This window comes from Sturnira hondurensis, unplaced genomic scaffold, assembly GCF_014824575.4.
Source record: "Sturnira hondurensis isolate 20B ecotype Veracruz unplaced genomic scaffold, ASM1482457v3 Scaffold0004136, whole genome shotgun sequence".
NCBI classification, from domain to species: domain Eukaryota; kingdom Metazoa; phylum Chordata; class Mammalia; order Chiroptera; family Phyllostomidae; genus Sturnira; species Sturnira hondurensis.
The window spans coordinates 3,855,758-3,868,502 of NW_028076767.1; the positions used below are offsets into that span (position 1 = coordinate 3,855,758).

At 38.5% G+C, this 12,745-nt stretch overlaps 1 protein-coding gene and 1 non-coding gene across 28 annotated transcripts in view; one reads left to right on the plus strand and one right to left on the minus strand.

Annotated features, from left to right (window-relative positions):
* ABI2 (abl interactor 2) overlaps window positions 1–9,286 on the minus strand; it is a 99,182-nt gene extending 89,896 nt beyond the window's left edge. For 5 of the 27 annotated variants that reach the window (XM_037043564.1, XM_037043563.1, XM_037043550.1 and 2 more), the window contains exon 1: window positions 8,941–9,279. In XM_037043564.1, coding sequence (XP_036899459.1) covers window positions 8,941–9,057 — 117 coding nt within the window. In that variant the 5' untranslated portion in view covers window positions 9,058–9,279. Of the gene's footprint in view, window positions 1–8,940 lie in introns of all 27 variants that reach the window. The other 22 variants (XM_037043554.1, XM_037043553.1, XM_037043540.1 and 19 more) reach the window with 9 other exon arrangements.
* Window positions 9,287–11,065: 1,779 nt separating this feature from the next.
* Window positions 11,066–11,191, plus strand: LOC118986042 (small nucleolar RNA SNORA28). The gene has a single exon (XR_005066277.1). It is a non-coding gene; the product is annotated as a small nucleolar RNA SNORA28 (small nucleolar RNA).
* Window positions 11,192–12,745: the final 1,554 nt, after the last annotated feature.

The following is a 12,745-nucleotide window of genomic DNA, read 5'->3' on the forward strand; positions in this document are numbered from 1 at the left end:
GGAAAAATAATATGGAAAATAAGTTTGAATATTTAAAAATTAAGAAGTAAATACATCAGAGTTTTGTATTCTTACAAAATCTCCTTCTGGATTTGAAAATAACACCATCAGGACTATAAGGTTGTATATGCAAAAGGTGCTGTGTCAGTTTAAACAAATGGCTTAGCATTTTAAATAATTTCCTTATACGCATAGTTCAAAATGGGAGCTCAAGTAATCATAAGGTTAATGATAATATTTGGTCACATGTGATCTGAAGACTTATCTCTGAACCTCTGGACTCTGCCGATTCTGTCACCCTGATAGATATAAACTCTAGCAGACCTACCCCATGTAAGTCCTTCCATCTTGGCAAACTGTTGAAAAGGGTGAAAGTTATAGTGCCTATGGCCAAAGTCAACACAGAACCATAAAATGGATATAATAGCACTGGGTAAATTGGTTTTTACATTTATCATAAGAGGGCCTGAAGTATAAAAAGTTAAGAAATATCACTCTGAAATTTTGGGATAAAGCCCAACCTGAACCCAGAATATCTATAATTAGTATGCCACTATTTGTAGAAAATTAAAATACAACTCTGTGTGTCAGTGAATTACAGCCTGTGAATAGAAGAGAACTTTCCCAACCTGATAAAAGGCATTCAAAAAAAAAAAAACCTACAGCCAATTCATACTCAATGGTGAAAGACTACCTATTTTCCTAAAACTGAGAACAAGTGAAGGACACAGGCTCTCGCCACTCCTACCCAACATCATGTTGGAGGTCCTAGTTAGTGTCATAAAGCAAGAAAAAGAAATAAAAGGAAAAAAGACTAGAAAGGATGAAATAAAACCATCTTTATTTGCTGATGACATGATTGTTTACACTTTTAAAATCCAAAAAAATCTTCAAAAAACACTACTATGTTTGATACATATGTAGCAAGGTTACATATCAAAGAGTCAACATGTAAAAGTCAATCCTTTTGGTACCCTAGTAATGAACAAATGGCAAGTGCTGTAAGTGTCAAAAATTATTAAATAATTAGGGATAAATATAAAATGTGCAAAGTTTGTGTGTATTCTAAGGACTACAATGACAAGAGACACCAAAGATAACCTAAATAAACAAAGAGAAGTATCAAACCCATAGATTAGAACACTCTATATTTTGAAAACATCAATTTGTCCCCAAATGATCTACAGATTCAATGCCATTTCCCAGAAAGTCTGCAGAAATTAACAAGCTGACAACAAAACACATACAGAAAAAGCAAAGGACCTAGAATAGCCAAAACAATTCTGACAAAGGGCAAGGCAAAAGATGCACACCACTTTGACTTCAAGACTTACTGTACCACTTCGGCATGGTAAGGGCAAAGAGTACATACACACACATCAAAGGAACAAAAGACAGACCAAAACAGACCCAAACACATTGGTCAATTGATTTTCAGCTAAGGGAATTCAACAGAGGAAGGAGTCTTGCCTACAAATGGTTCTTTATCAAATAGTCATTTGCAAACGAAAATAAAAACAACCTTGACCCATACCTCACACCATGTAGAAAAATTATTTCTACATGGATCATAGACATATTTCTAAATGGATCATAGACTTAACTGTAACCCTAAAACTATAAGAATGTCTGAAAAAAACAGAACATCTTTGTGACATTAGGTTAAATATTTCTTAGCTATAACACCAAAATATAAACAAAAAATTGATATATTACACTCCATAAAAATTTAAAACTTCTGCTCTGTGAAAGACACCTTAAAATGAAAAGACAAATCACATGCTGGGAGAAAATATTCACGAAATATATATCTAAAAAGTTACTTGTATCCAGAATATATAAAAAATTAGAAACTCAACAATAAGCAAACAATTTTTTTTAAATGCACAAAGGAGCCCTAGCTGATGTGGCTCAGTGGACTGAGCGCTGGCCTGCAAACCAAAGTGTCAACTGATTTGATTCCCAGTCAGGGCACATGCCTGGGTTGCCAGCCAGGTCAGGTCCCCAATATAGGGCGTGGGAGTGGCAACCACATATTGATATTTCTCTCCATCTCATTTCCCCTCTGTCTAAAATAAATAAATAAATAAAATATTTTAAAATAATGCACAAAAGGTCAAACAAGCTTCACCAAAGAGGATATGAAGATGGCAAATAAACACATGAACAAACATGTTTAAATTCATTAGTCATTAAAAAAATACAAAACAAAACCAGTGAGAGATCACTAATGTCTATCAAAATTGCTAAAAGTTTAAAACCTGACAAAACCAAGTGCTAACTAAGATGAAGAGCGACTGGAACTTTGCTGGTGGGAACATAAAATAGTACCATCATTTCAGGAAAAAGGTTCAGCACTTCCTATATCCCATGTAACCCAATGACCCTATTGTTAAATATATAGTGTCAATGCAAAGGTAAGGCAAGACCTAACACCTTTGCTCAAGTCCTAACAGAAAGTCTACTATTTAGAGAGCTAAAGGAAAAGGAGTAAAAGCTGAGGCACCTGTGCAGAGAAATACCAAAATAAAAGGTGCTGTATGATTGCAACATGGATGTTTTAACACTGTGCTGAGGAGTCAATGCCATGTAGCAGCTAAACCCTAAAAGGATACAACAGAAGGTCACATCTCATCAGAAGAAGCACGAAGTGATGAGAAAATGTATCACGCTTCCTTTGCAAACAGGGAAGTCAGTGAGAAAAAGTCTTATAGTGGCTCCTCACATAACCTCATATTCCAAGAGGATCACAAGTGTTCTGCCAAGACTCAGATCACCTGCAGTTCAAGTCTTGCCTATGTGTTCTATATGAATACCTGCAACGTAATCAGGTTGAGGTATCCTAATTACCTATCACTTTACCAAGTGAGGTAAAGACATATGTCCCACCAACATCTATTTGCAAATGTTTACAGCTATATTCATTATTAGCTAAAACTAGAAAGTTTTATATTGTAGTGGTTAAATAACAGAATAAATTTGTCAAAATAGCCCTGGCTGGTGTAGCTCAGTGGATTGAGAGCGGGCCTGCGAACCAGATGATGGTGGTTCGATTCCCAGTCAGGGCACATGTCTGGGTTGCAGGCCAGTTCCCAGCAGGGGACTTATGAGAGGCAACCATACATTGATATTTCTCTCCCTCTCTCCTTCCCTTTCCCTCTAAAGGATAGATAAATAAAATCTTTTAAAAATTTGTCAAAATTCATAGACCTAAAAAGGGTGACCTGTATTATATGTGTATTATACCTCAATAAACCTGACTACAAAAATCAAATGAGAAAAAAATCTGTGTTTTTATCATATAAACTGTTTTGTGGTCTAAAATTTCTACATCAAAGTCTATTACTTGCATTAAAAATAAAATAAAATAAAATAAAAAGTACCCTAGAGAGGTGACTCAGTTGTTTGGAACATCATCCCATTCACCAAAAGGATGCAGGTTCGATCCCCAGTCAAGGCACATACAGGAGGCAAAATTAATGTTTCTCTCTCTCAAATCAATAAACAAATCTTCAGGTAAGGATTAAAAGTAAAAGAAATAAAAACTAAAATTCTGTTCCTGGCAAAGTAATGATTGCAATATGAATGATGCTTTCTATATCATAAGAAAGGAAAAGCTTACAAAGGAAATTTAGAGGTAATTATATTCAGTCTATAAAGTAATTCAGTGCACTGTTTCAAATAAGTCAAGAATGTATTTCTGACATTCAGCAACTATTTCATTAGCATCTACTGTATGTACAACATCATATGCCTAATGGATATTAAAATTTTTAAGATACAACTCTACCTTCTACCAGTTTTGTATGTGGAAAAGGAATACCAAGTAAATGAAAAATTCAAAGTAGCAGGTGTTGGGCCACATGCTACTTCAAAAAGCCAATCTATTAAGTCCCATAAAAATTCAATCATAAGCTATCAAAAGTCTATGGATAGTATAATATAACTTTTAGGATACTTCCATTCATCCACCAAAAGATTATACTTATACTTACTTCCACTGAATGCTATTAAAATTCCTGGAGTTTTAAAGGAAAATGTCAAAGTATCTCACTCTTTAAAATATCTGAAATACATATCCTACACATGAGAAAACCAATTTGGTTATAAACCATTCTTTGGGAGAAAATAGGCCACCCTGAATAAAGGAAACCTATCATACATTCATACACTAATCATACCAAGCTAAGAAGTCAAAGAAAGAGTTCATGACCTGTTTGACTGAAGGGCAATTTCTAAACAAGCTTTGCAAAGTAGGGCAAAAAAAAGAAGTGCAGCTGAAGTCCTTGGATCAATGAAGGGAATTAAGAGGCCAATTAAGTACCTTGGAGAAGGTATAGAAAGTGCACAATGACAAAATGACAAAAATTCTTTTTATTTTTTAAAGATTTTATTTATTTATTTTTAGATTGGGGAAGGGAGGGAGAGAAACATCAATGTTTGGTTGCCTCTAATGGGCCCCCTACTGGAGTCCTGGCCTGCAACACAAGCATGTGCCCTATATAGGGAATTGAACTGGCAATCCTTTGGTTTGCAGGCTGGCATTCAATCCACTGAGCCACACCAGCCAGGGCCAAAAATTATTTTTAAATTAAAATTAAAATTTTTACTTATAAAAAGAATAGGCTCAGAATATAATTTAGTATGTTATCCAATCTTGTCAAATTTCTTGATATTGACTGGTTTGTCTTTTTCACTGAAAATCCAAACACCAAATGTCTCTACTGGGAAGTCAGGACCAGTTTTGTTAGGGATGATAAACCTTGATCAAATCCTGGTAAATTAAATTACCTCGATCTATGGAAACTGAGTTTCCCTAATTCAGTCCACATATGTGGTTTACTCTTGTCTGTGGAAATAAAAGACAAAAATCACAGGGAAGGACCTTAAGTTTCTACTCTTAAATAATGGACGTTCTTTCTTTCCTTTGTCATTCTAGGTACTTGGAAGATTCTTCTATTTGTGAGAACAGACAGAACTCAAACACATCAACACAAACCTCCTTTCTAAATACTCTATCACACCCATAATAAGCCTAATACCATTAAAAGTTTCTTTTTAAAGAATGGTAGAGAGGTACTACAGAGTATGAACCCGTTTCTTGTAAAAAAAAAAATATGATATACTATATGTTACTTATATCAAAAAGATTTAAAAGTATAAATACTAAATATATGTTCAAAATTATTAGACAATTTGTATTTTCTAATAATTTTTCAACAATAAGTATGCATTCTATGGCTTTTATTAAATAAGAATTTTAAATATCTGTATCTTTTAGTAATTACTTCTTTATGAAATTGCCTGGAAAAAAGACATAATTCTATTATCTCTTTATAAACATTTCATGCAATTTTAATGAACTATGGAGTATCTTTGTTAATAAAAAGAAAAAAAGAAGAGCTTTTAAGGATAGCTCTCCTGTTATTAAAAAGAGAAGTAATTCAAATAAAATATTAAGATAAATTCATAATTTCTGTTCTTCTGAGCAAATTCATTTTATTGGATAATTTTGTTACACATCCAAATAATGAATAATGGTAAATATCAGCAAACTGCAATGATAACTTTCTATCATCACATTTTAGAACAATGTTCTACAGGTTGAAGTAATAAAACAAAAATCATCTAAAGTTTTACTACAGATTATTTTTAAACATCTGTTTCACTGCATTAGTAACATAGAAAACAACTACTTATAACCCTGCTCTGCTCTACTGTACATTTTGTTGGTGTTCACACCGACAACATCTGATCACTTCTAATGCTGATAGTATATCTGAAAGATACTTTTATAATACAGAAATAAAGAGTACAACTGTTTTCAGGACAGCACAATCATTTTCCCTCCTTTGTCAATTTCACACATTAGAATTCACATTTAGAATATTCCTACTTATCTTAAATCTTTGCATATTCCTATGCGTAATCTCAGCTATTTAAGAACACTGAGGCCCTGGCTGGTGCGGCTCAGTGGACTGGGTGCAAGCCTGCAAACCAAAGGATCAAGGGTTTGATTCCCAGTCAGGACACATGCCTGGGCTGTGGGCCAGGTCCCCAGGAGGAGGTGTGCAAAAGGCAACCACATACTGATGTTCCTCTCCCTCTTTCTCCCTCCCTTCCCCTCTCTAAAAATAAATAAAATCTTTAAAAAAAACACTGAGAGGAAAAAATACCTTACCTTTTGTTAGATATGATCAACAGATCTGTCCTTTTTCTGCTTTACAAGCAAAAATCACATTTTCACACAATAATTTTGAGTGTCCAGTTAGTTAGCTAGAGCTAGTGTTTAGGGCATGATACTATAATAAGGCTAAATTGACCATTTGGTCACTGATCCCACCAATTAACTTTTTATCTATTGCAGGGCCAGAGGCAACATCAAAACCCCTGCTGGCCAATTCTTTGAATTGCAAGGACAGCCTGCCGATAGTGATTTGTGCAGCTAGGTCAGCACAAATCACTATCACCATGTTCTATTTATCAACTTTACTACAGACAAATCATGTAAGAGCTGGGAAGAAAACACCAAAAATATAGCCAGTGGATCCTCAAACTGATGATAATCTAAGGTAAAAAAATACAAACTGTTTTAGATGCTAAACTGAAGAAATAGATCAAAATCCAAATCCATTTGTATTAATCAATACTTATTCTTTGAATTTCAAAATGCCACCACTAAATTCAGTCCCACTGCTAAGACAGTGTGTAAATATAAAAAGACAATCACTGATCCCTTTAACCTCTCAGCTTTATTAATCCACGTACTTTCACCTTTATGTAACAATTATAATCTAAGGAGTACTATACCTTGAAATTACAATAACAATTCCAAAGAGAGACAAATCTGTTTGTTTTCTTTACTCACTGGTAGTAAGTGCAACATAATCATTTGTTCACCCTCAATTTCTCTTCTGACCTTTAACTCTTTTCATTAGTAATACACTGCACAAGGCAATAAAATTACTACTTCAGTCCCTTAGTTGCCTCTCCTAGAGAAGGTGAACTCCCTCAGATAGCACAGCTTCTTCCAGTCCTTCCCACCTTAAGTCCATTACACAGTATAAATTGACACAGTATATATTATCATTGGCTCACAGAGCAGTTTCTAGTAACTGCACTATGAAATTCTGTAGACACTAGATGGATATCATCAAACCTTGACACAGTATGAGGCCACAGGCCATAAAAGACTTCTGAATATATTTAGTGGAAATTTGAGCAAGTGAACCTTTCAATCTCTCCTATCCCTCTCAGTGTCAGAAAAGCATCCCACAGCCCTGGCTGAGGTGCTCAGTTGGCTGGAGCCACATCCCCTACTCCCAAGGCTGCAGGATCCATCAGAGCAAATACAAGAATCAACCAAGTAATACATAAATAAGTGGGACAACAAGTCGATATTTCTCTTTTCTCCCTCCCTCCGTGCTTCTCTCTCTCTCCTTTGCCCTCCCTCCCTTCCTCTCTCTCTCAAATCAACAATAAATAACTTTTTAGAAAGAGAAAGGCACCCTACAAATATGGGCAACTACATTTTTGCACGAAATCTTTGACCCAAGACAGTCTTTCTTTTCCTACCAGCCATATACTTTTAACTGCCTCTTCGGAGAGAAAAGCCTTGGATTATATCTGGTTCATTCTCCATTACAAATATTCCCTACAAGATAATAAAAAGTTCAGTATATATCTAATCAAGTAAAATATAACAATACCATCCTTGATTAACTATGTGCTCCCTACAAAATTTATGAACCTATACATTTTAATAACCTTTTTTAGTTTAAACTATGACCTGAGAATGCTCCCCAATACCTAATGTTAAGAAGGATGCCTGAGAGATGGATATGGGAGCAGAAGAAAAAGAGACCCTAGTGTAGGAACAATTTAACATACTTCTTCCATTTCCACCTTTATCCCAAGAGAATTCAAATGAGAAGGGAAAAAATGGAGGTAGGACCTGTGATTCGGAAGCAGCCATAAGAAAACAAAAGATGCTGAATTTGCAAACTGTGCGTTTTAACTTATTCTTTCAACAATTTTTTAAAGAAGAATTTTTTAACCAACAAAATCTTTCGCTTCACCCAGGCTCAGCTGAATCTCATCTCATCCAACATCCCCCGCCTCCATACACATCTACCCAGCACTACCACTTTGAGTCCCTGTGCCAAACCAACCATCACGGGAAAAAGTAAACCATGAGGATCATTTCCTAGTGTTCTCTGAAAAACAGTCACAACTGTTTTTCCCACAGGAAAATAAATCATTTATTCTAAATGATGGTTGGGAGAGGGGAAAGCTTATTATCATGCGGCTTTTCATTCTCCATAGAGAGGAAAACAGCAGTAACTTCCAAAAAGAGACAACTGCTCTTCTACTGTATGTATCCCCAGTTAGAATCTAAAACACAAGCCAAAAAAACAAAAACACCCACACACTCAAGTAACAGTCTCTTGAGGCATTCACATGCACAGAAACTGAGGCACTTCACTTTGCAGCAACACTGTCCCTTAAAAAAAAATCCTCCAGAGCTTGGGAGAAGGGGATGATCCATGCTTCCCCGACACCCCTGCCTCATAGGGGGAGCATGGTTCTGTCAAACAGAGACGCCACTCTCTGCCTCCCCCGCCATCCAGAACACTGACTGGCACCGGGAGCGGGGGCGACCGAGGGCAGGAGAAGCGAAGAGGCGGGGACACCACACACCGCCTGATTCACGGCTTTTAAAAATGTTTTAAAGCTACGATTTCCTCCACCCGGAGAATTCTCATCCATTCACCAGCCCCAACTCCCACCCTGCCCCACCCCCCACCGCGGGCGCCGCAGGGCCGGTCACGGCCCGGGCCTGAGCCCCTGCGCCCCGCGCCCCCAGCCCGCGGTGGGGGGTCCCACGCGCCGCTCACCACCCCGAAGCCCCGCGCGCCGGGGCCAGGAGACGCGTCTCACCTGGATGTAGTTGTTCTCGCAGTAATCGGCCACCCGTTCTAGATTCGTGTAGCTGTCGAAGAGAGCCCGGCGCCCCCCCGGGATTTCCTCCTCGAGCAGCATCTGCAGCTCCGCCATCTTCACATCCTCCTCTTCCTCCTCCTCATACAGTCCGCAGAGGCAGCGGCGGCCGAGGCGCCAGGGAAACCCAAGCCTGGGAGAGGTGGAGTAGCGGCCACGGCGCCCGCAACTCGGGAGGAGCGAGAAACACCCCCGCGCGCGACAGGGGAGGGGTCAGCAGGGACGGGGGCGGGGCGCGAGCCGATGGACTCCGAGGACAGTCACCGCGGCGACAGCTGGCCAGGCGCGCGCACGCGCGCTCCTCTCCCTCCCTCCGCCCAGGGCGCTGGAGAAAGATTCCCACCCTCCGCCCCGCGCTCACCCCTCCCCCACTTCCGGCGTCTCCTAGCGACGACTGGAGTGGGGGCCGGGATGCACGCGGGAGTCGGGCGCGCCGTTAACCCTTCGGCCCCCGCCGGCTGCGCGTTGTGGGAAATCCTCTCAGCGGCCTTTGTTAGTCCGGGGTCTCCACTCGGGCCCCGGCGTCTTCCCGCGGGCGCCCCCTGCGACGCCCCCGCCACGGGATGCTCAGCCTGGGGTCCAAGGCCTTGCTGTGGTCATTGGCCAACCCACGAAACTTCCATGCAGCTTTAAGTGCCGCGTTACTTTTCATTTTTCTCTTCATCTTGGACCACATAAGTACATTCCAGTTTCCTGGTCCCCAGTGTTCTGCACCCTGGCTTTTTTTTGCATTGGCTTGCCCGTTGAGGCTATCTTTCCCGTTCCCAGGACCTCGGCTTTTTGTGCCTGCCCCGCTTCCTCACTGACAACCTTTTCTGTCATTTCTCTGGCTATATATGTCTTCGCTATCTTTTCTTCGTGATTCAGTAAAGTTTCTGAAACGATTTTGCTGGCACTAATTTCCTTCCTTACAAGACTGTTACATGGAGAAAATAAAAGTTTATGTGAAGGCACCTTCAGAAATGTTAAATGCTACAAAAATTCAAGGTAGAGCATTTTGATCTTGCAGTTCTGTTCTTATTCCCCAAATGTATCTTTTTCCTAAATCTGACTGTTCCACGCAATGCAAACTAAGATCCTGACAACCGCTGAGATACAGTCTGTGACCTTTTCTGTGCTGCGATAAAGTTGGCTACATTTGTAGTTTAGAACAGGATCCATTATTTCAACTCGTGTTCTTGCTTTTGTGATCTCTTGTTCCTCCTACAGTGATTTTTCTCCCCCCCTTTCCCAGATGATAAGAAAACTTTATTATACTTTCTCAAAAAAATGATTTCAATGCGGTTCCATTACAAATTTCTGGAGTGATCTCTGATATTACGACACTGATTTTATGATAAGCATATTAGCAAGATGTTTGAGTCTTCACTGTGGAACCTAAATAAAAAGACATTGTAAATGCTGGTCCAGTCCAACCAGTTTTACTCTTAACCACTTTAAACATCTTCTATATTAGTGATTCTCAAACTTACGTGTGATGAGCTTTTTAAAAAAATAAAAGAGTGCTGCAGGGTCACTCCAGAGATTAATTAGAGACCCGCAGTGATGGAATGGGGTAGTAGTTACTTACATAGCACATAAACTTGCCTCAGGGAATAAGGCACTTATAATCAAGTGAATAAAACATATTAGATGCAGCGAACTTTTGTTTAAGACTGAAGTTCAATGTATCAAAGGGCTACTGTTGATTTTCAAGAAGCCCACTGGAGAGTTAAATGGTAGGCTCTTCTCCCATTACACTATTCACACCTAGCATTCTTTCAAATATGGCTTAGCAATTACCCTCTATAAACACATCTCCCTAAGGGATGATTCGTCATCCTAGGAATCGCTGTGTGAGGATTCCAGCATTGTACTTTCTCAAATCAATTTGTGACATCCCAAATGGATCTTAACTTCCTTATCTGAAAAATCAAAGCATTAAACTCAGGTCAGATCTCAAACTTCATTGTGGATTAGAATTATCTGGAGGGCTTGTTAAAACACAGATTGTTAGGTCCCACCCCCAGATACTCTCATTCAAATGGTCTAGTCCAATTTATAGTTCTAAGGAGTGTCCAGTTGCAAGCAACACTCTGTGGCAGATGATCCAAATTGTCTGACACAATTTGAGCTTGCTATAGCAACAGAGTCTAACCTATTCCGGCACTCTCTCCTCCATGGGATAAGCCGTTATTCAGACTTAGACAGTGTTAAAAAATGATTTAAAAATTTTAAAAAGGAGTGTCCAGGTGATGCAGATGAAACTGCCTCTCTGGCTCTGAAGGCCCATGCTTCCAATGTCTGGAAGCTGGGGATCTCCTCTAAGAGGAGCTTTAAGACTCGGCAGAACCTAAGGACCCCAGGACGTAAATACTTCTGCTGCCATGGAGATAATTTAAGCAAAAAGGAAGACAACTACAAGAGCTCTCAGAATACATGTAATTTGAGTGGTGAGATTGCAGGGCTTTTTGGTGTTACTAACCCTAATTTTATAAAATGAACATGGATTATTTTTCTAAGAGTCCAGTGAGACTATTCTCTCCCAAAATCAGAGAGAATACTTTCATTAAAGCTGCCCCAGATGACTTTTTAAAGCAATTTTACCATCAGCTTGATTCAAAGTAAGCATTAGAAACTCCTAGTTTTTTATATATTAGCTGTCATGCCAAGTACAGTTTATTTTTTAAGTGTAATTGCAATTTTTTATATTTATTTCCAATAAATTACACTTTGGCTTTGTCCCAAGCTTGAGTAAGAATGTTGAATAAGTCAAGGTAAGCCTCACCCAATTGTTAAGAGCCACTATTAATATACCAGTACCTTAAATTTGGCAAGTTATGATTGCACCTTAGACTCACACCTATTTCACAGATTTCATTGTACACTAAGATCATTGTCACAGACTGGAGAAAAAGTGTCAAATTCTTCTTCTGAAATAAAGTGGAATTCCCCTGTTGTATATCATCCTGGTAACTCCATCCTTAAATGAGAAAAGTAAGATAAAGCACATAATGCAATGCCTGATATGGGCACTAGAGAAATAAATGTTGCTTAACTGAACTATTTATGTTGCTTGTCTTACAACAGGTAGAAGACACACTCATCCAGCCCAGACGTCCCCTCGCATTCTTCCTGTACTCCGTTGACATTCTAATTACTAACATTGTTTGCATCATTAACTTTTTGCCCACATATTTTCAGTCTGTCTGAAATGGTATCAACTACCAGTTTCAGTATCCTTAACACTGACAAGGGTTAAGGTTCAGCTAGTATTTGTTACTGTATTTTATCATACTTCAGAAACAATTTTTAGAGGACAAATAGCATCTATGGCATCTGAAGAATAATACCAGCTGTTTGATATCCACACAATGGCAGTTCCTGTAATAGTCATCTCTTTTCCTGACTTTAGATTAAATGCTTAGAAACATTAAGTAAGAAACTGTTAAATATCTTCCTTCTTCATCAAGATACTTTGGACTGTTGTGCGTTTTACCTTAAGAATTTCAAAACTAGTTTTCTGGCTGCTACGTGATTATATCAGGCAATACCAAATTGGATATATATGTATATAATTTTATATACACATAAAATATATTTCAATGAATGAATATGTATGTGAATATATATTTCCATGAAATTTAAAAGAACTCTTTTTTGCACAGTTAAGTTCCCTATTAGAAATATCATACAGTACTCAGGAGAAATGCAAGCAGAGCTTCTTAGTCAAACAATGAAATGGTTAACTGGCTTCCCATTCTCA